Below are 22,065 nucleotides of genomic sequence, written 5' to 3'. Positions count from 1 at the left end.
AAAGTGCTCCATTCGAGCTCTTGAAACTCTTCCCTTTTTTCCTTTTTTTCCATTCATTCCTCAATGATTTATCACCACTTGCCACCACCACCACCACCACTCACTTCATTTTTTCTCTTTTTTTTTCTTAGTTTTTTGAGATTTGTGTCGGAAACTCCACTTCGGCTCACTTCGGCGGCCTGTCAGTTATTCTAAACTAAATCAAATCGTTTTTGAGAAGCACGAACAAGACAATCGTTTTTTTTTGTTCTCTTCGGGCTCCGTGAGCCCCGTTTCTTCAAGTTTTTTTGGTAGATGGTGTCTTGGGAGTTTGCAGATTTTGCAGAAAATTACGTAGTTTTGTTTCGGGAACTATAATTCAGCAAAAAAACAAATTTTGACTATTTAAACTTTACTACCCTGAGATAGCTTCCATATTATTTCCGTCAGCTTCTAACTTTTTCTAACTTTTTTCAAACATTTTTATTTCGAAAACATTTCAAAACAAGTTTTTTCAGGCAAAATTGTTGAACTACCTTATCAAGGAGAACTTTCGTCTTCTTCGAATCACCCGAATGGACGAATGGTGGTGGTGGGTTCTGGTGGCGATTCTTTCGCTATGTGCGGTGATTTTGAGCTCTTGTGCTCTGTATTTTGGAGCGAGGATATGTGTTCGACAGATCAAAAGGAAAGTCAAATATTCAGGTGGGTAAATGCTGAGATTTTAAGTTTTATTTACAATGAATTCGGGATCCTTGTTAGTATTATAATAACTATTGAACCCGTTTTCGTCTACTGCCCGGAAAATTATATACCTATATGCCTAATATTATACTTACCTGACGAATTAATTCTATTTCTTATTTTTGAGGTAGATATTAAAACATTTTTAATCGTGGTGTGTCAGTTATTCAAACAGTAGTAAACAAAAATTCAACCTATATTCAAAATTTTCGAGGGTATAATTTCGAGCTTAGTGGTGTCAGAAGCTTTGTGTTTAGGTGAGAACTGAATTTTATCAGATTCCATGAATTTACAAAAAATAGAATGAGTGTGTGTTTTCAAAAAAGTCTGTAATTTTTAAACTAGCGTGGCTTACTCCAGCAATCTAAGAATAGCTGAATCAATTTCATTAGGATTGTTGACTGAATGACGTGACGTTTTATAGTTGAATTGAATACTTTTGAAGACGTGACACAAATCACATCTCGTGATAATGTTGCAACAAAAAACACGCAAAAAATAAACAGAAAATGATTCCTTTAATCCTAATCCTATCCTATAGTTAGCTAATCAGGCTGTTCCGGTAGTTCCTCTGTTAAAAATCGAAAAAAAAAACATTTTTTTCAATTAAAAATCAAAATTAGGGGAGAAATTTATTAAATAACACTTGAATTTGAATTTAACTTGAATTTTAATAATGTGGGTTGAATGTTGTACACCTTATAGGATCATCATTTCTATTTGTTTCAGTTGATTTTTAATATGTTCGATTTAAAGGCTTGATGATTTTTCAAAAACGGTTTTTTTGCCGCAAAAATTTTTGTTCAATGTTTTAGTGTTCCATATTGATTTTGAAAGTTTGAGGGTGATTTTTTGCTGAAAATCTTTTTTTTTCAATCAAGTTCAATAAAAATTGTCCTTTTTAACAAGTTTATAGGGTCCTTAAAATTAGTTCCAATAAATTGTATTTTATTTCACTGTTTTATTTTGTTTAATAATTTTCTATTATAATTTTTTAAATGGAACTGAATTAAACAGACTAGAAAATAACCTTGAAAAAAAAATACACTTTAATGTCTCGCCATACAATGAAAGTCAGTCTGGATCCAAAGGCTTCTGTCCAAAACTGCGGGGGATATTTGGAAATGATATGCTCTTTTTTTAATATCGAAACATTTGGCTCGTCGCACTTTTTGTGCTCTTTATACTTATTTTTGTAAAATTACTACTTTTTGACTACAAAAAAATTACTCGGATAGTGATTTCGCGGGACGGCGGTAGTCATATTTTTTGAGAATGTTTATAAGCTTAAAGGTGAAGTAGCGCCAGCGGGAAAAGTGTTAAAAACAACTCCTATGGTGCCAAAATGATCGACTATCAAAATAAAACTTTTCAAACAAATTTTAAAAATTTTTATTAATTTTTAATCTAACTTTTAAAAGTGGCAATTACTTAGTGTTTGCTACTCATAATTGTGGAAGTCGAGCAAAAAAAATTGTTTCCTAAATTATTTACATTTGCAATTTTGTTTTAAGATTTGTATTGAAACATTCTAGGGGTAGGAACACGCGACATTGCTTCGAATTTCCTCAAAAGCTCATATTTTTCAAAATTTTGGCAATTTGCCAAACTTTCACAGTGAATTTTGAAAAATCTAAATTTTTTTGTGTGAATAAAATGTGCTCATTTTTCCATAGGGTATCTAAAAGATTTCTATTAGGTCTCCAAATAAGTTCCGGGTCAAAAATCATAACTTTGTTCGCTGTGTATCGATTTTTATGAAATTGTTGGAATTTATGTTATCAACCATGATCTTTCATTTAACAATGATCACAAAATTTTTTGACGACCCAAAGTGCTCTAACTCGGAGCCAATTTTTTCAGTCATTTTTCTGATCTCGCTTCTTTTCAGCTTTGAATTGAGGTTTGTGTGCGGATTTTGCTTTGTTAAGAATACATTATTAGAAAATGACAAAAGTTTAGAAAAAAATCCGTCCAAAAAATTATATTTTGGTTGGTCGTCAAAAAATCTTTTAAAAAATGTTTGTCGAAAATTCTAGATTTTTGCTACAAAAATGATGTGCCTAAGTGTAACCTATTTTTACACATACCAAACATTTGAGTTTGAAATTTGAATCTCAAGAAATATTCAAAAAACTCAAAAATTTTCCGAAAAAATTATATTTTCTATTATCATTTTAGTTTAGCAAACTAAACTGATATGTTTTGTATGTGTAAAAATAGTTTACACTTGGGTACATCATTTTTGTAAAAAAAAATCTAGAATTTTCGACAAAAATTTTTTTGAAGATTTTTTGACGAACAACCAAAAAAAATTTTTTGGACCGATTTTTTTTCAAACTTTTGTCATTTTCTAATAACGTATTCTAAACAAAGCAAAATCCGCACACAAACTTCAATTCAAAGCTGAAAATAAGCGAGATCAGAAAAATGCCTGAAAAAATTGGCTCCGAGTTAGAGCACTTTGGGTCGTCAAAAAATTTTGTGATCATTGTTAAATGAAAGATCATGGTTGATAACATAAATTCCAACAGTTTCATAAAAATCGATACACAGCGAACAAAGTTATGATTTTTGACCCGGAACTTATTTGGAGACCTAATAAAAAATTGTAGTGACATAGAAAAATGACGTTCAAAATCTAATTTTTGAGACACCAAAAAATTGAATATAACGCAACAAAATCGCAGGTGTATCAACTTCCTTCTACTTCCTTCTGACTTTCTCGCTTAAAAAATCCTAGCACTACATCTTTTTCAATGCCTTTTCTATCTCACCTCTATTGAAAATTATCCTGTCTAATCCTCCGGCACATCCATGTGTTGGTTTGCCTTTTTTTACTTATTTTTTTTTCTTTCACCACTTTCATAGAATATTCAAGAAATTTTTTTCAATTTTCAAGAAAGGCAATTAGCAAGATGGAGATTTCAAAATCAGCTTCTCCTTTTCAGAAAGAAAATCGGGTGGAAGGAAATGTTGAAAAACCAGGGGAGATGAAAGTTGAATCGAAGCTAATTGGAGGGCGGCCTTGAACTTTCCCAATACTTTTTCTTAGAACAGCTTAAATTTTGGCAGATAAACGCTTTCACTGGGAGTCCTGCAAGCTTGATCCCATTATTTTCCAAATCCCCCTCTTCTCAGCACATGGTTGCACTAAATTTTGTATTGTTTAAATTTTTTTATTAAATAGTGATGCTTTTGAGAGGAGATGGGAAGATTATCTAAACAAACGATTTTGTGGTAGCCGGTGATTTTCTGCAGTCAGAGCTGGACTTGACTTTTTCATCCTTTTTTTGAGCGTAATGTAATCCAGGGGTGGGCGACAATTAATTTTTTTCGACAAATTCGGCAAATCGGCAAATTTGCAAGTTGCCAGTTTGCCGATTTGGAACATTTACGGGATGCGTGTAATTTTGCGGATTAAACTTGAAATTTTGAAATTTCCATAGAAAAATTGCCGATTTGCCGGAAGTTTTCAATTTCAGAATATTGTCGATTTGCCGGAAAATTAAATTCCGGCAATGTATCGATTTGCCGATTTGCCGAAAATTTTAAATTCTGGAAATTTGCCAATTTGTCGAAAATTTCAATTCCGGCAATTATCCGATTTGCCGAAAATTTTCAATTCCGGCAATTTTCCGATTTGTCGGAAATTTAAATTCCCGCAATTTGCCCGTTTGCCAATTTGCCGGAAATTTTCAATTCCGGCAATTTGCCGATTTGCCGGAAAAAGTCATTTGCCTTAGCAAACAGAAACCAGGTCAACACTATATATAAATATTTTTATATCAAAATCGTACAAGTATGATTTATTCTGACATTATGATTTCCTTTAAAAATTCTTTCATAATCCCGAAATGCTTAGTAAGGATAAGCCTTTGGAAACCTTCCCAGAGGTGCAAAGAGTGGTTTAGTTTCGATGTGTTTTTCGGAATCCCGCTTGGAAAATCATTATTTTTTTCATTTTTCGACTTTTGGAGTAGCACATCATTTGGTAACTCAAGTAATCCCTCATCTCAATTTTGAAACCCGAGCTTCTGTTATAAAAAAAAACGTTTGACCTTCCTTTTTCATTGCCTCTCTATTATTTTCTATTTTGTTGTGTATGAATATTTAGAAAATCTGCTTTCAGTGGTCTCGAATTATTCAAAAGGTTTCAAACACAAGCTGTTCGAAAATGTCTCGATATTGGCGAAGAATTAGCAAACCAGGTGCTTATAAACCCGCCATGCTGTAATTTGACTTTTTTTGTTCAAATATAAATATTTTTGAATTAAATATCCCAAATATAATCCCAAACGTCATGAAATGGATGCAAATCAGGTTCCTACGCACTTCGATGACAAAATAATTTCGTGTGAAAATCCTTGTTGCAGAAAATTTTTTTTTTCTATATTTAACTACAGGATTATAAATAGTTTTAATGCAAACGTAATCACCATATAATCCTTATCTTTCAGAAGTACCAACGTCGGTGCCCGAGATCAAAGTCAGTGTGCCGCAGAGTGCATCCACCCTGTCCATCAGCAGTAAGTGTTTTTAAATACTTGTATACCTGGGCTATGCGGTAATTTCTGGTAAACGCACAAAACTTCTTATTTCATCCATCATAATCCATCTTTTTAAACCAAAATAAACATAGAAATGTAGAAAAAGGTTTGTTCTGTCTGAAAATAGTAATTATTTTTGTTAAAAAGTTTTAACAAAGGCCTCAAATAGTGCCTGAAACTTGCCCTTTGCCAAAAATGTGCCGTAAAAACGGCAGACACTATTTGAGAATTTTTGAAGCTTTGCAACAAAAATAAATATTATTCTCGGATAGAACTAATATTTTTCTACATTTTACATTAATTTTAGTCGGAAAAGTTGGATTATCATGTTTAAGATAAACAGTTTCGTGCGTTCGTCAAAAAAAAAAGACGCACAGCCCTGCTAGACACGGGATTTTTCAAATTTTCGATTGATCTGCAACCCGGACGTTGCAATAAATCACATCTCAGCCATAACATTCCAATAAAAACAAATTTAGTCACCACATCAAAAAAAAAAACGAAAGTTTATCTCCATCTCGTCCAAAAAAAAGTTTTTGCTGCTCACGCGCCTCCCTCCACGCATACATTTCTTCGCTTTCGGGCTCGTCTAACATATCATTAGGGGCGTCAAGTTTTGAGAGGCATTCTTATATATTTTGTGCTTGAAGGCACTGGGGGCTCACACTCTTTTCGCCTTCCCCTTCTCTCGTTGTGCCTGCTCAAGCTGTGCCGCTTAGCTCATTAGTCGCCTCTTCGCGGTTTCGCGGCATCGTCAATTCATCATCGTTTTCTTATCCTTTTTAATGTTCCTAAGAGGGTCATGTGAAAAGCGATCATGCTAAAAGTTGACTTGAAAGTCACAAAAAGGGAATTTTCAGTTACAAAAACTTTGATGGTCTCTTTAAATTTGATTGAAAAGTTTTCACAAATATATTTTTTTGAATATTCATAAAATTTCTAAGAACTAACATTTAGATTTTTTAGTGCTTGTGACAAATTTTAAGCTCATCAATTTTTTTGGCATTCTCAAATTAATTTTTTTCAGCCATTCTCCTTTTACTTTTGATACTTTCAAATCAAAAAAAAAAACTCTGACCCACCAAATGTCGGTCGCTATAATTGTTTTGTACCTTAAAAAGCCTTTAGTATCAGACAATTTTATGTTAAAAGTATACCAGATTTGCTTCCTTTTTCGAGCATACAAAATGTCCACAATTTTGGAAATTTTGAAAAAAAAAACGTGGTGTCAGGCTGTCCCATCGCTCCACTGCCCACAAATGGCGGGAAAATGTTTTTTGAAAATTTGTAACGCGCATTTTGAATAATTTTATTTCAAGTCGATTTTTGTCAAATTGATTTATCTTTGTTTTTTAATAAAAATTATAAAAATTCACCGAAATTTTAAAAATGTAGCAAGTTAAGTCAAGAAATAGAATCAAAACGCCATTAAAAAAAACAAATAATGTCAATAAATACAAAAAATTATTTGAAAAGTTATACAAAATTTTACAAAAAAAATTTCTTCACTTAACTTGCTAAATTTTTGAAATTTCGGTGAAATTTTCAATTTTATAGATTAACATGAAAAAGTTATTCGAAAAATGATAAAACAATTTGACAAAAATCGACGCTAAAATTGAAAAACAGTTATTTGAAAGGAATCACAAATTTTCAAAAAATATCTACCCGCCTTTCGTGTGTAGTGGAGTGATGGGGCAGCCTGATCAATTTTTAAAAATCGATTGAATTCGAAAAAAATACTAAAAATAATTCCAATTTTTTTTCCGAAACATTGATATGGGAATTTTCGAAATTTTCCAAAATTGTAGTCAGGTTTTTTTCCATGAAAATCATTCCATTTTTGCAAAACTATACACTTTTTCTTTATTCTTATCAGTTAGAGCATTTTCACATTAGCATGTCATTTATTTGGTAACAAAATCGCAACTTTCCTTCTGAAAATTGATTTTTCTAGACCAAAATCTAGAGTTTGTAGTGTTCCTTTAAGGTGGGAATTTTTTTCAAAATCATTACCTATATATAAAAAAATAGTTTCCGTTTGTTAAGAAGTGACGTCATAGCTTACAAAGGCAAGGCGTTTTCGGCTGTTGGAGGGATATAGGTTTGGAGCTATTAGTGAGATGTGGTCGGGGTACTGTAGTAGTACTGTAGAGGTACTGTAGGAGTACTATAGGATTACTGTAATTTAGGAAAAATTGAGTTTTTGTCTTTTGAAGAGATATAGGTTTGGAGTTATTAGTGGGATATGGTCGGGGTACTGTAGTAGTACTGTAGGAGTACTGTAGGAGTACGGTAGGATTACTGTAGTTTATGAAAAATTGTGTTTTAGTCTTTTGAAGAGATATAGGTTTGGGGTTAGTAGGGGGATATGGTCGGGGTACTGTAGTAGTACTGTAGAGGTACTGTAGGAGTACTATAGGATTACTGTAGTTTGGGAAAAATTGACTTTCCGTCTTGGGAAGGGAAATTGGAAACTTCGGCAAAATTTTGAAATGTTCCAGAACCTTCTGGGAATTTCTCGAAAATTCTAGAATGTTACAGAACCTTCTGGAAAATTCTGAAAAAATTCTGGATTGTTCTAGAACCTTCTGGAAAATTTAAAAAAATGTTGCTGCGAGATCTTCGTGGCGAGACCCATCGTGGTGAGACCCATCGTGGCGAGACCCATCGTGGTGAGACCCATCGTGGTGAGACCCATCGTGGCGAGACCCATCGTGGTGAGACCCATCGTAGCGAGACCCACCGTGGTGAGACCCGTCGTGGTGAAACCCATCGTGGTGAGACCCATCGAGGTGAGACCCATCGTGGTGAGACCCATCGTGGTGAGACCCATCGTGGTGAGACCCATCGTGGTGAGACCCATCGTGGTGAGACCCATCGTGGTGAGACCCATCGTGGTGAGACCCGTCGTGGTGAGACCCATCGTGGTGAGACCCATCGTGGTGAGACCCATCGTGGTAAGACCCAAAATTTTGTATTTTGGAAAATCTGGAAAAAAGTCTGGAATGTTCCAGAACTTTCTAGAAAAATTGGGAAAAGTCTGGGATGTTCCAGAACTTTCTAGAAAAATCGAGAAAATTCTGGAATGTTCCAGAACTTTCTAGAAAAATTGGGAAAAGTCTGGAAAGTTCCAGAACTCTCTAGAAAAATTGGGAAAAGTCTGGAATGTTCAGAACTTTCTAGAAAAATCGAGAAAATTCTGGAATGTTCCAGAACATTCTAGAGAAATTGGGAAAAGTCTGGAATGTTCCAGAACTTTCTAGAAAAATTGGGAAAAGTCTGAAATGTTCCAGAACTTTCTAGAAAAATCGAGAAAATTCTGAAAGTGTATGTGTGTCAAATACTTTTAATGGTGCCAGTCGTTGCCCGCGCCGTAGGCGCGGTCAGCGGCTGGTAAATTTATAATAATCTATAACAATCGATAATATAACACTCAGAAAATGTTTAGATTTTTCATAATTTCCAGTCAAAGTTTTGGCAAATTGCTAAAATTTTGAAAAATGTGAGTTTTCGGAAAATCCAAAGCAATGTCGCATGTTCCGACCCCTACAATGTTTAAATTCAAATAATTAAAACAAAATTACAATATAATAAAAGTAGAAAAAAAAAATTTCGGTCGACTTCCAAAATTATGAGTGGCAAAAACTGAGTAATTGCCACTTTTTGACAGTGATATTCGGTCATTTTGGGACCATAGGGAAAAAAGTAAGCCCCTTTTCTCAATTTTTGTCCCAACCGGACCCTCAAGGAAGTTTGTTAGCTGTCTCGTAAATTTTGTCATAAAGTGAAGTGACATCAAAAATATGAAAAAAGAAAGTGTCTCTCTGAAATGAAATGTGTGCATTGTTGTGCACTTGTCTATGTGTTCTGTTTTCTTCCATCACACTCTTTCCAACAAAAAAAATTCCATATGTTTTCTTTGAAAAAATTTTTAAAATAAAAAAAAACGGACGTACGCATCTCATTGTGATTGACTAAACTACTGAAAACTGACACGTGTCGTTTCTTCGATTATTCAGTTTATCTTGTTTAGGAAAATCTACGAATTTGTAATCAATCACTTTTTTTCCAGAAATGAATGGATCGTACCGGGCGAGGGTGCTCAGCAGAAACGGATGCTCGCCGCCTTGGATGGATCGAAATTTCGAAACATCTACCAGGAGCTCGCCGTGCACGTCTCCAGCCATCGCCTCAACGTAAGTCTGAAATTATGGTTAAATGAAGTCGGCATTTTGGGGCCGGGTAAATGGTATCTAAAATTTACCTGTTCAATAATAACAAACTAAAATATGCAACAAAGAGTGATAAATAAATAAAAACTAATTTCCCGCTGCTACAACAACAAAATATGTTAGATTTTGAGATTTTTTGCTAAAGTTATATCTTCTTGAGTTTTTGAGAACTCTGATTAAAGATTCGTGAACAATGTTGAATATGTTTTGAGATGGAGTACCGAAATCTGGGAAATGTTTAAAAATGACCACAAATTTGCCCCTGATTCCGAATACCTAACAAGGAAAGGAAGTCAATCTAGTATCGGACTTCAAATCGAGACGTGTGTCATTTGAAAGCTTATGTTTAGACTAGATCACCACAAAAATTTCAGCGGCGGAACTCAACTCTGAACCCCTGAAAGCGCCATCTGAAAGAAATTTTTGTGGTGATCTAGTTTAAACATAAGCTTTCAAATGACACACGTCTCGATTTGAAGTCCGATACTAGATTGACTTCCTTTCCTTGTAAGTGAAAAAATTCAGAAATTTGAAATCGCGCCCCCATGATGTTACAAATGCGCGCTGAAATAAATTATCGTTGTAGCGCGTTTGCACTGACACGAAAGAATATATTTTTGAGAAAAAAACTACTAAAACTATTTCCAATTTTAAAACATTGATATGGGAAACTTCGAAATTTTCCAAAATTGTAGTCAGTTTTTTTTACACAAAACTCTTTTTTTAACTGACACGAAATAATATATTTCTCAAAAAAAAACGAATAAAATGAAAATATATGGAGAAAATTAAATGAGGCAAAAGCGCTCCAAGGACAATTTATTTCGGAGCGCATTTGAAAAATCTCATGGGGACGCAAATGAAAATCGCGATTTCAGGCTCAAATTTGAAAAAGGGAAATTTTTTTGAATTTTTTCACAAAGATATTCGGAATCAGGGGAAAATGTGGAGTCATTTAAAAATATGTCCCAGATTTCGCTACTCCAACTTTAATAAATTTTTCTACTACAACATAAAACATTTTTAATGGGGAATTCGTAGGTTGTCTCGATCTGTGTTCTGTTCTCAAAATAAAAATTACTGCAGTTCTGGAAAATGTTTTCTAATATTCATAACCGTCGGTTTTGGAAGGGATTATCATGCATGTAATCCACAAGATCGGTTGTTCCGCTAGAATATATAAACAAGATCCTAACTACTGTAGTTCATGTGCTCGATGTGTTCTCTGTCCCGCATTGTTTTAACTCAGCGGTCTAGTAGTTGTCCGGACTCCGGAGGCCTGTTATAAAATAAAATTATACGTTTCTGATTTGAAGTATTATATTTTTGAAATGTCTAAAGTATATACATATGTATTTATCTCAAAATTCTCCTTATTTTTCTTCTTGATCAAAGTAATTTGTACTTAGATATAAATAAGTTGGCCTATAAATACCAAGTTCTCATGCTTATTTTTAGGAATTCAATAATTCCAGTTTCACAAACTTTTTCCACGTATCCTTTGTCATGTTTTTCTTTTCTCTTCTCAAAGTTTTAAATCAATCCTCTCATATCAGTTACATCTAGTGGTCGTAACTACTGCCATTACTATTACATCCTTGTTATTTGCTTCCAGTAAAACCAGTAAAAACCAAATTTCTGTTTTCTCCAATAAAATCACTCTCCAGAGACTTTTTTTTCCATTTATCTTGATATCGTTTTAATGTAAATAGTTTTGATCAAAAGTAAATTTTTTGGAAATATTTTACTGTGCTCACGGATTTCTGGCTTCCCTCATAAATTGAAATGGAAGAGTTTGCGAACTAGGCCATTTTGGCTCGGCCATGTCTGGGGTAGATTTACGGCGCGTTGCGTGTCGCGTCGCGGCTCGGTTTTAGTTGTAAAACTAACTGCATTTGTTCGTGTGGAGTACACGACTTTCCCACGCGTTGTCCGGCGGGCGATTGTCAATGGAGCGCAAAAAAATTCAATGAGGAAGGCCAGAACCCTTCCTCATTGAATTATAAGTGAAAATCCTAATTTTTTATTCATCCGAACTTCTTTCTTTACTACTATTAAGACTTTTCCCCTATTTTCCAAATTTTTTCTCACTTCTGATTGATTTTGCAAAAAAATGTGAAAATGCAAGATAGCTAGGTGTATTATATCAAATTTCGTGAAAAAGAGCGCTTTGAGACCTTGATCTTTTTTGCTCATTTCCTGAATTCCAAGCTTTATGTCATAAATCTAGCAAAAATATAAAAAAGCGCGGAAAAATCTCATCAAGTGCATTTGGAAAAACACTAAATTTTTCATAAATTTTTGAGAGACTAACTCAATCTTCGAACATTTTTTTTCTGCTTTTCTCTTCTTGCAACACTATAGTTTAATTTTTCTCATATTTTAAAATGTAGAGCTTTTAAAAAAACTGAATAATTTTTTTTTGCTGAAAACTTTTCGGCAAAATTGGAAACTTGAATTTTTAGTTTACTCATCTTGGTTTATAAAATGTGAATGAAAAATTAAATGCAAAGTATGCGAAATTTCTAGAAAATTTAGAAAGTGGCTTAAATGACCCAATTCAAAAAAGAATCAATTCATTATTGTATCAAAATTTCATGGTTTTTTCGCTATTCTTTGGACTTTCCTTCTCTATTCTGAATACTAGGACTGTGTCAGTTCCTTTTTTATAGTGTTTATTTAATAAGATGGTGCAACAAAACTGATTTTGCAGGTAGATGCTTTGGGATTTTCAACAAGGTTTTAATGTTTTTTGCTGAGCTCCCTTTAATCTTTGTAAATGGATTATTTTTTGAACTTTTCAATACAACACATTATGGATTAATAACAAAAGCTAATCGGTCTATCATTTTTCTATCATAAAAATTGGAAAAATTCACCTCACAAACTTGCCTTATTGATTTTGCTATTTCATTTCCCAATTTTCAAGTTTTTTATTTTGAATTAAAAGCCTCGAGTCTCTTGAAACACTTTCAAACAAATCCGAGGGAAACGACATCCAAACACACATTATCCGGAGGGTAATCACCTCTCTGTGCTTCTCCTCTCATTTTTTGTCACGTGATGAATCTAGGTTGACTGATTTATTTCAAAATTTTAAGCAATGTATGTAATGAAATTAGGGAAAAATATTGTTTAAGTTTAGCTATTTTTTTGCAAAATATTAAATAACTATCGACGAAAATTTTTTTCTGGGATTTTTTTTTCTTTCAGCTCAATTAATGTGTCCAACCATTCCAATAAATTAAAATTTTTATTATTCTTTTCGCAACTTTTATGATTTTTTCTATTTTTCAGAATTCTTGAATTTTCTGGAATTTCTTTTTTCTCTTTTGTTCCCTGCCCAGCTTGAGCATAAGCCTAAACCTAAGCCTCAGTCTGAGCTTTCGCCTAATCCTAAGCATAAACCTAGCCTCGGCCTAAGGCTAAGCTTAAGCCTAAGACTAAGCCTAAGCCTTAGCCTAAGCTTAAACCTGAGTCTAAGCCTAAGCCTAAGCCTGAATGCTCAGAAAATAGTTAAAACTTTCCTTCGTGTATTCATTCGAAATATCTGCCTCTCTATCTTTTATCACGTTGTAAAAGATCAAGTTTCACATTTTATTTCGATGCGCTAGGAAGGTGTGCTCATTGATCCTTCATTTTGAGCAGCCTTGTCTAGTTTTAAAGTGGTATTAATTTTTTTTTATCGATTACATTTTTGGGACTGTTACTTTTTATAGTTCAAGTTCAAAGTTACATATTATTTTCAGCTGATTTTTTTTGTTCTCCTTGGCATTTCTTTTAAAATAAAAAATTAACCAAGTTCCCCATTAACAAATTCCTTAGCCACCCAGCCATTACTAATCTTCGCTTTCTTCTAATATAACTTTTCTGTGCAAATATAGCAAAATCAGTCATTCATAAAGCACCACCTCCCATATTCCCCTTTTCTTACTTATACTTCTGTTTTCACATTGAATTTTTTTTTTCTTCCGCATCATCCCATTGTTGTGGCTAAACATAATAATTTTTTCTTGTTTCTTTCTATAATCCTCTCCATTGTTTTAGTTGCTCGTGTGATATCATTCTATCAGTTCAAACTTCAAATAATGATGCTCCACGTCACTAACTCTTTGCCTGTGTAAGTTTTTAGGTGGCATTGGAAAGTATTAGTTTTACTATGAACTATGTAAATTTGAAATCAGGAGTAATACTTGCGTTTTGACTATATTTTTCTCAAAGTATTTAACGGAATTTTCAAAAGTAATTTCATTTTCACGAATTTCTGGCTTCCCTCATAAATTGAAACGGAAGAGTTTGCCGAACTAGGACATATTGGCTCGGTCATATCTGGGGTAGATTTACGGCGCGTTGCGTGTCGCGTCGCGGCTCGCTTTTAGTTGTAAAACTAAATGTATTTGTCCGTGTGGAGTACACGACTTTCCCACGCGTTGTCCGGCAGGCGATTGTCAATGGAGCGCGAAAAGGTCAATGAGAAAGGCCAGAACCCCGTGTAATTTTTAAGAAATGCTGTTTCATTTTATGATTTATTAACTGAAGAAATTGTGGTTTTCAACTCGTAATTTTTTAAACACTAGAAATAAAAAAAAAACTTATGATAAAACTATTGTTAATTAACAACTTTTTAAATTTCAAAAAAATCAGAAAAAAATCAGAAAAATCAGCAACCATATTTCCTAAAAGAAAACGTTTTATATGCAAACATTTATTTAAAGGTTATTCAGATTTGCTCTGTTCTTAATCTATAGGATTAAGGCTACGGTTTTCAACAATAAATTACACATTTTATTCAATTTTTAATGTTTTCAGTGACTATTATATATTTATAAACACGTTTTAAGAAACATTATTTTTGAAACCTATATTGGCTTAAAGTTCAGAAATTAACTCCCCAAACCTCATGATCATGCGCTATAATTTTTCCATGAACTGCGTTAAAAAAAGATTAAAAACCCTGATTTTCCAGGCAACCACGCCAAGTTTTCAAAAAGTTTTCGAAATCTCTGTTTTCTCGCTATAAAATGGAGATCTGAGAATTGCTGACGTCTAGAGAACTATAAATTTCGGGAAAAACGAATTATATTCTCGATTGAGGTTTATGAAAACATTTGCCGTTTTTTTTTCTTTCGAGAACTCAATTTTGTGTATAAAATTTTTTATCACTGCTGAAACTATTGAAAACATTTTCGTTCATTTGTTGATTAGATAAATTTTAAGCAGTAGTTTCCAGCCTAAACACGAACAAGGCGCGAAAGATTAGTAATCTAATTAGCGAATAGAAATTGGAGAAGACGAGTGGGGGTGTACGTACACCTCGGCTCGCCAGCTTCTCCCTCCCATTCAACACAATAACATGCTCAATTGTTTCAGATCTGACAGCTGTGAACTTTTGGGTGATGATCCACGGTCCGCATCTTCTATGCGAAATTCAATGTTTTTGTTTAATGTCGATGGAAACCCCGAGGTTATAGATGAGGTAAGTTTTTGGATGAACATAGTTAAGATGAAAAGAAAAAAAATTTATTATTATATATTTAAAAAAAATATATATTTAAGCCTCTTATTGGTTGGTTTTATATCTCGTTAATTAATTTCGAATTCGTATCAGAAAGTCTATAAAGCTGATCAAAAAATTTTTATCAATTTTAGGATAGTAAATTCTGAAAAATTGCCAAATATACTCGAACTCAACAACTAAAATATTTTGTAGACTTTTTTGAAATTTTTAGTCGGAAATTCATTTTTGAACCCACAACTAAAAAACCACTGACCATGATTTTAATCAGTTTTCAAAATTATTAGCCTAAACGAAAATATTTTAAAAATATTTTTTCATTAAGAATTTCAGGTAATTTTAAATAGGAATACCACTTAAACGTGGTGTAGCCGAAACTTTTTTATTTCTTTATTAGACTCAAAATTTTCGGAAAACCCCGAATTTCATAATGGAACTTCTTGAATACTTCTCAAAAAAAAAAGTTAAGACGGCTAAAAAAATGATCTGAAATTAGCTAAAATTTGAAATTTGATTAACTTGTCAATGCTAGAATATGTTGTCAATGACATTGGCAAGTTGGTCAAATTTCAAATTCCGACAAATTTTAAATCATTTTTTGAGCCATCATAACTTTTTTTGAGAAGTTTTCAAGAAGTTTCACTATGAAATTCGGTATTTTCAGACAATTTTGAGTTTGATGAAGTAATTGAAAAAATTGAATACATCTTTAAAATACCTTTAAAAACACTATGTTCTAGAAAAAATTTCCTGAACGATTTCATCTCCTCTTTTTAATTACGAATATTTGAAGTAAGTGTAAAAGATCAATATATCTGAAAATAGCCAAATATACAATGAATAGAATGAGCAATTACCCGAGTGTAATCGGATCTACCCGAAACCGAATTAGCGGGTTTAGGCACGTAACCATTTGAGTGCAAACATGGTCGGCTCCATTTCCTTCCAATTTTTTCTTCTATATGCGGACTTCATTTTCAATGTTTCAGATGGAGGATATCGACGAACGATCTGTGATGCATTATGAGCTGGGGTTCTACGATAAAACCGATGGAGGTTGCATTCGGGGAACGCTCACTTTTGCGCTTAGATATGATTTTATTCATAGGTTTGTTTAATTGACTTTTTAAAAATTTTATTTATGAAAACTATTCAACGTTTGCAGGGTACTAATGTTACATGTAATTCGCGCCAACAATCTTCCAGTAGAAGACAAGGGTGTCACGGTGGATCCATACGTGAAAATGTACTTGTTACCGGAGCGACGAGGGCATTGTAAAACGAGAATATGTAAAAAGACGAATGATCCGGAATTTAATGAAATGTTCTCCTTTGATGTTTCTTTTAATAATTTGGCAAATAGGATGCTTCAAGTAAGTGGATTTCCTCGAGGCGACATGCCTAACGTAGGTTTAGGCTTAGGCTTAGTCTTAGGCTTAGGGTTAGGCTTAGGCTTAGGCTTAGGGTTAGGGTTAGGCTTAGGCTTAGGCTTAGGCTTACGTTTACGCTTACGTTTACGTTTACGCTTATGCTTACGCTTACGCTTAGGCTTAGGCTCAGACGTGGGCTTGGCCTAAGCTGAAGCTTAGGCTTAGGCTGAGGCTTAGGCTTGACGGGGGAGAAAGAGAAAAACAGAAATTCAGGAAAATCCAATATGATACATCGCCGAAAAAATGCCCAAAAAAGTAACAGATACAAAAAAATAGTGACAAAATATTGTGTTGGGTTGGAAAGTTGAACTCCTGACCTACTGATTAAAAAACCTACGTCAACGAAATTTCAAGAAAAATTAAATTATGCAAAAACCAAAATTATGTTCAGAAACAATTTTTCGGATTTCAGTTCACGGTCTACGATTTCGATCGGTTCACCCGCCACGGACTCATTGGAAACATCATAATGCGAGATCTTTTCGAAAAGTCCGATCTTTACACGTGGACAGAATATACAATGCATATTGTTGCAAGTCAAAACAAGAACGATTACGGTGATTTGTTACTTTTTTTGACCTACTCGAATCAAGAGGAGAAGCTGTATATCAACGTGTCAAAAGCTTATAATTTAAGGCCAATGGATATAACGGGTGCTTCAGGTAATAATGAATCTTTGGCGCGTGACGTGAGACATGAAATTTTGCAGATCCATATGTGAAAATCGAGCAAACTTTTAACGGGAAACGGTTCAAATCGAAAAAATCTTCAACAAAACGAGCGAATTTGAATCCAGTGTTCCACGAGACCCTTGTGTTTGATATCCCTTCATCTCAAATTGCGGAAACCAATATTTTAATTCAGGTTATGGACTGGGATAGGTTAGTGTGCAAATTTCAGAAAAATATAATAAATTACGACGATTTTTCAGAATAGGAAAAGATGATCTTCTTGGTTGCTGTATTTTGGGCAAAGATAGTCCGACTGCTGATGGTAAAACTCAATGGGACAACTGTCTTAATGCGGTGCCCGAAGAGGGGCAGCTGGTGAGTTTTTATTTTTATTTTTATTGATTTATTAGACTCAAAATTGTTTGAAAAAACCGAATTTTATGATGAATAAAATCGAAAACTTCTCAAAAAAAGTTATGGTGGCTCAAAAAATGACTCAAAATTAGTTAAAATTAGAAATTTGGCCGACTTGTCAATGTCGCAGCGGCTGGAAATTAACTTTTTTGTTAATTATCATGCATTTTCAACTAAATTCAGGTACATTTAAGGTTGGTGGATCACCAGAAGTTACCGAATTTTACGAAATCCGGTTCACCGTCGACCTTAAACGTACCTAAATAGAGTTGAGAACACGTGGTGTCAGAGTATCCCCCGTTTCGATTTGATCTACAATCTTCAAAAATTGCGGGAGAAGAGACGCACACTTCTCAACTGATTTCGTATGGATAAGAGCGTGCTGATGTCACATTTTTTGGGAAAAATATTCCCGAATTTTTTTGTAGATCAAACCGTCATGGGACAGCACGTGAAGCCAGGATGTCCCATTACGGTTTGATCTACAAAAAATGAGGAATTTTGTTACCAAAAAATGTGACGTCAGCATGTTCGTAACCATACAAAATCAGTGGAGAACTCTGCGTCTCAACTCCCGCATTTTTTTGTAGATCAACGTAGATCAAGCCGAAATGAGGCACTCTGACACCAAGTGGGACAGCCTGACACGTGTGAATACGCAAGATAATTAACTTGCATACGCAAAATCACGGGGTTCTGGCCTTCCTCTTTGCATTTTTCGCGCTCCATTGACAATCGCCCGCCTGACAATGCGTGGGAAAGTCGTGTACTCCACACGGACAAATACATTTAGTTTTACAACTAAAATCGAGCCGCGACGCAACACGCAACGCGCCGTAAACCTACCCCAGATATGGCCGAGCCAAAATGGCCTAGTTCGGCAAATTCTTACATTTCAAAATGTTGTATACTTAAAATCAGATTTTTAAAATTTCAAAAAAAAAGTTAGTTACCAGCCGCTTGACAAGTCGGTCAAACTTCAAATTTTAACTAATTTTAGGTCATTTTTCGAGCCGCCATAACTTTTTTTTTGAGAAGTTTTCAACAAGTTTCATTGTGAAATTCGGTGTTTTCAGACAATTTCGAGTCTGATACAGCAATACCTCCTTTAAAACAATTTTTTCAGAAAAACAAACCAGTTGGTCAATGGCACAGCCTACTCTCCGAGGTTCCTGAGGCTTTCAAAAACATGCCGAAAGCCAAAAAATAAAAATTTCTCTTATTCCTCACAAATGATTCTCTGTGATTCAAAACCGGTTGTCATATCTCTCTAGATCGTGATTAGTTGAAATTTCAAATTAACCACGAGCAAATTCGTTTTAATTTCAAAAATTGTAGCTTGTTTCAAGTTGAAACCCTTATTTGGAAATCCTTCAAAATATTTCCCTATTTCTCAATTGTTCCACCTCTTGCAGATCTTATCAGCTTTATATGTATTTATAATGAAAATTTTCTCGATCCTCTATTTTTTTTTGCATTTTCAAGCGACCTATTGACGCCCCAAAATATCTAAATAATGGCCTATTTTTGGATGATGATGCTCCGACACACACACACACACCTGAATTAATAATATAGAGCTCTTTTGGCTCAATTGGAATCGTGCTTCTCAAATTCGATTCGAACAAAAAAGGACAGAAAATGAGTTGAAGTGCAATCGGAGTGATGGAGTGGTCAGTGAGAGATAGAGGTGTGCTAGAGAAAAAGAGCAAATATGAGGATAGAGAGAGAGAGGTATAGGTGAAGAAGAAATGTTTGTTTGGCTACTCAAAAAACGTTTGGTTTTTTTCTCATTGATGTGATGTAGATCATAGACAGATGGTTTAACCTACAAAAAATGCGGGAATTTTTCGCCCAGAAAACTGTGACGTCAACATACACTTAACCGTGTAAAATCTGCTTCTAGACGCGTCTAAATTCCCGCGATTCTAGTAGATCAAACCAATATGGGACACTCTGACACCATGTGCAAGAAATGATAGTATACAGTAATGCGAGAAAGTAAAACTAGGCCAGACGGACCAGTTGCACGAGCAAAAGTAATCAGCGTGATCTCTTGTTTTGTTGGCCTATGGAGCCGTGGAAATACGTGGATTCGAAATTTTTGAAAATTTGACGTCACAGAGCATCAAAACCACGTGGCGCAACAATTTCCAGATGCCAGCCTGGGATGGGACAAGCTGACACCCGTGCACAAGAAGTTTTGCTTTTGTAGACACTTATTAAGACATAAGGCAGCTATTTGCGGCTTAAAGAAAAACCACCCCGACCACTCTACTGACGTGGAATTTTTCGGTCATTAGTTCTACAGAATTACGAATATTTTATAACCGTTAATTGCGGTCCATATTATATAACAGCCAGACATTTCCAAAGTTTACCCGGAAGAAAAATCTCGGTGTTTTGCACTTTTGCTAATCGAACAAGTATTTGGGCGGCGCTTGTGCGGACACATATGGGGTCGAGCCGGGGGTAAACATTGATGCTACCTATAAAAGGTATGAAAGAGGAACCGAAAGAACGCAGAGAACATCATGATCTCTTCAACCAAACTTTCGATTCTGGCCTTGGCCCTCGTCGGAGCCGTGTTGGCTCGACCACAATTCCCAGGTGGTCCACCACCGGGTATGAGTGTGAGTTTTTGGAACTTGTGTTTTTTTTTTCAAATAGTTGTTTACATTTTTTCATTGCAGGCCGTTCCACCACCAATTGCCGCAGTTCTCCCTCCAGAGACTCTTGCTCGCCTCGAGGCCATTCACGCCGACTCATCGCTCTCCGAACTTGAGAAGCACAAGGCAATTGACACGATTATGGTGAACCTCCCAGAGGAGGTCCACGACCGTATTCCTCCACCACCAGGATTTGCTCAGCTGCCAGCTGAAGTTCAGGCTCAGTTGAAGACGATTCATCGTGACAAGAACTTGGACTTCCAGGAGAGACAGGCTGCTATTCACGGAGTTCTTGAGAATTTGGCTCCCGAATTCAAGAGACTTCTCCCACCACCACCACCAGGGTGAGAATTTAATTGTTTCACGGGGGTTCTTGCCTTCCTCATTGAATTTTTCGCGCTCCATTGACAATCGCCTGCCGGACAACGCGTGGGAAAGTCGTGTACTCCACACGAACAAATATATTTAGTTTTAAAATTAGAACCGAGCCGCAACGCGCCGTAAATCTACCCAAGATATGGCCGAGCCAAAATGGCCTAGTTCGGCAAACTCTTCCATTTCAATTAATGAGGGAAGCCAGAAATCCGTGTTGTTTCTATACAGTTGCCAATATTTTTTGAATTTACAGATTCCCACAACGCCGTCAATAATGTAGCCGCTCAATTGTGATATTTTCTGTACATATATGAAAGAAAACTGAATTAATTTATTTGAATTTCATTAAAAATAAAATATTTACTAATTAAATCTCATGAATCGCATTCCACCATGGTAATAGGATGCAATAGGTCTCTCCAACTTTGAGCAACATTTGTGGCGACCTCAATGAAAAATATGCCGGCATCGAAAGAAAATTTGAGTAAACGGGCCATGTAATTTTCATATTCAAAATTGTGATCTGCTGTGAAATAGGAAGGGCGACCATGTACCAGGGCTGTGCGTTGCTCGTTGCCGAAAATTTGCCAAAGTTTCGGCAACCAAAAGTTGCCGGTTGCCGAAATTTTTAGAGTTCGGCAACTTCGGCAATTGCCGATATCAATGTTAAGCATTTTGCAGCTCAGAAAAAAAGCATTCAGAGCGTTTGAAAAATGCTAAAGTTTCACTGTAAACGAAAAAAAACGACCATACTTTTTTCCAAAACTCTCAAAAATATAATTTCAACAACAAAAAAAAACTTTAAAACCTGGTTGCCGGTTGCCGAAAAGTTGCTGAAGCGTCGGCAACCAAAAATTGCCGGTTGCCGCACAGCCCTGCTATGTACCATTGCCTCCAAATCTGATCGGCGCAAACGCGCCCCAATGCACGACTTTCCCATGGCGGGTGACACCAATGATTTGAATCATCCCCAGCTGGGGGCCCTGGATTTTCGATTTGTTTTGCGCCATTTTCCCATTTTTTTTCGCTCAAAAATTCACATGTTTAGCTCCACCTGTTCGAGAAACATCAAAAATTTAAAAGAAATCATCGTCTAAAAAAACAAAACAACCCACAATCAATCACGTTTCCTTGGGGGAAAACGAGGTTCGCCCTATTGTTTTGCTGGCGACGAACACAGCAAAAATTCTCAAAATTCCGGCCGGGTCTTCTGAGATGTTGGAGAAGCATCTCAGTTGCACATGTGCTTCTTACGTCTCTGATACTCCTCGCCCACTGTGTTACTTATTACAAAATAGACGGAGAAAAATGTGTGTCCAGTTGTTGAATGAGAGTTCGGCCCCAAAAATTTCTATCTTCACCGATTTTTTCTCTCCGATCAATGTATTAATAAAATTGAACTCCGTTTTTTTCCTCTGTCATCTCCTCCTCTCTTTGATATGCTAATTCTCTGATAACGATACCCCAAATGCCTCCCAAAAAT

The 22,065-nt window shown here is 35.1% G+C and overlaps 2 protein-coding genes across 5 annotated transcripts; both read left to right on the top strand.

The window, feature by feature from the left end:
* Nucleotides 1-554: 554 nt before the first annotated feature.
* Nucleotides 555-19,002, top strand: snt-5 (C2 domain-containing protein; the record flags this gene model as incomplete). Of its 4 annotated transcripts, none has more annotated exons than NM_071008.5 (10): nucleotides 555-684; nucleotides 5,184-5,252; nucleotides 9,349-9,472; nucleotides 14,879-14,984; nucleotides 16,013-16,131; nucleotides 16,189-16,396; nucleotides 16,866-17,115; nucleotides 17,163-17,334; nucleotides 17,385-17,499; nucleotides 18,665-19,002. In NM_071008.5, 10 exons carry the CDS (start codon nucleotides 555-557, stop codon nucleotides 18,746-18,748), a joined length of 1,377 nt encoding a protein of 458 aa, NP_503409.1. The 4 variants fall into 4 exon arrangements, with proteins under 4 accessions (NP_503409.1, NP_001300176.1, NP_001300174.1 ...); NM_001313247.3 differs by lacking the exon at nucleotides 555-684 and adding an exon at nucleotides 4,901-4,934 and having other exon boundaries at nucleotides 18,665-18,748; NM_001313245.4 differs by lacking the exons at nucleotides 555-684; nucleotides 5,184-5,252 and having other exon boundaries at nucleotides 9,351-9,472; nucleotides 18,665-19,000.
* A 111-nt stretch (nucleotides 19,003-19,113) lies between these two features.
* Y75B7AR.1 (DUF148 domain-containing protein) lies at nucleotides 19,114-20,960 on the top strand. The gene is made up of 3 exons (NM_071007.7): nucleotides 19,114-20,171; nucleotides 20,232-20,551; nucleotides 20,836-20,960. The coding sequence occupies exons 1-3, from the start codon at nucleotides 20,073-20,075 to the stop codon at nucleotides 20,855-20,857; spliced, it is 441 nt and encodes a 146-aa protein (NP_503408.1). The 5' UTR covers nucleotides 19,114-20,072; the 3' UTR covers nucleotides 20,858-20,960.
* The last annotated feature ends 1,105 nt before the right edge of the window (nucleotides 20,961-22,065 follow it).

Source organism: Caenorhabditis elegans, chromosome V (genome assembly GCF_000002985.6).
Source record: "Caenorhabditis elegans chromosome V".
Taxonomy (NCBI): Eukaryota; Metazoa; Nematoda; class Chromadorea; order Rhabditida; family Rhabditidae; genus Caenorhabditis; species Caenorhabditis elegans.
The sequence above is the reverse complement of the archived record's forward strand: the minus strand, read 5'-3'. Positions and strand labels throughout refer to the sequence as shown.

What these genes read in the sequence shown, in the direction of transcription:
- Y75B7AR.1 (NM_071007.7), top strand. Translation starts at nt 20,073, where the DNA reads ATGATCTCTTCAACCAAACTTTCGATTCTGGCCTTGGCCCTCGTCGGA. An exon ending in GTCCACCACCGGGTATGAGT is followed by an intron (nt 20,172 to 20,231) that starts GTGAGTTTTTGG and finishes TTTTCATTGCAG; the next exon opens with GCCGTTCCACCACCAATTGC. An exon ending in CTCCCACCACCACCACCAGG is followed by an intron (nt 20,552 to 20,835) that starts GTGAGAATTTAA and finishes TTGAATTTACAG; the next exon opens with ATTCCCACAACGCCGTCAAT.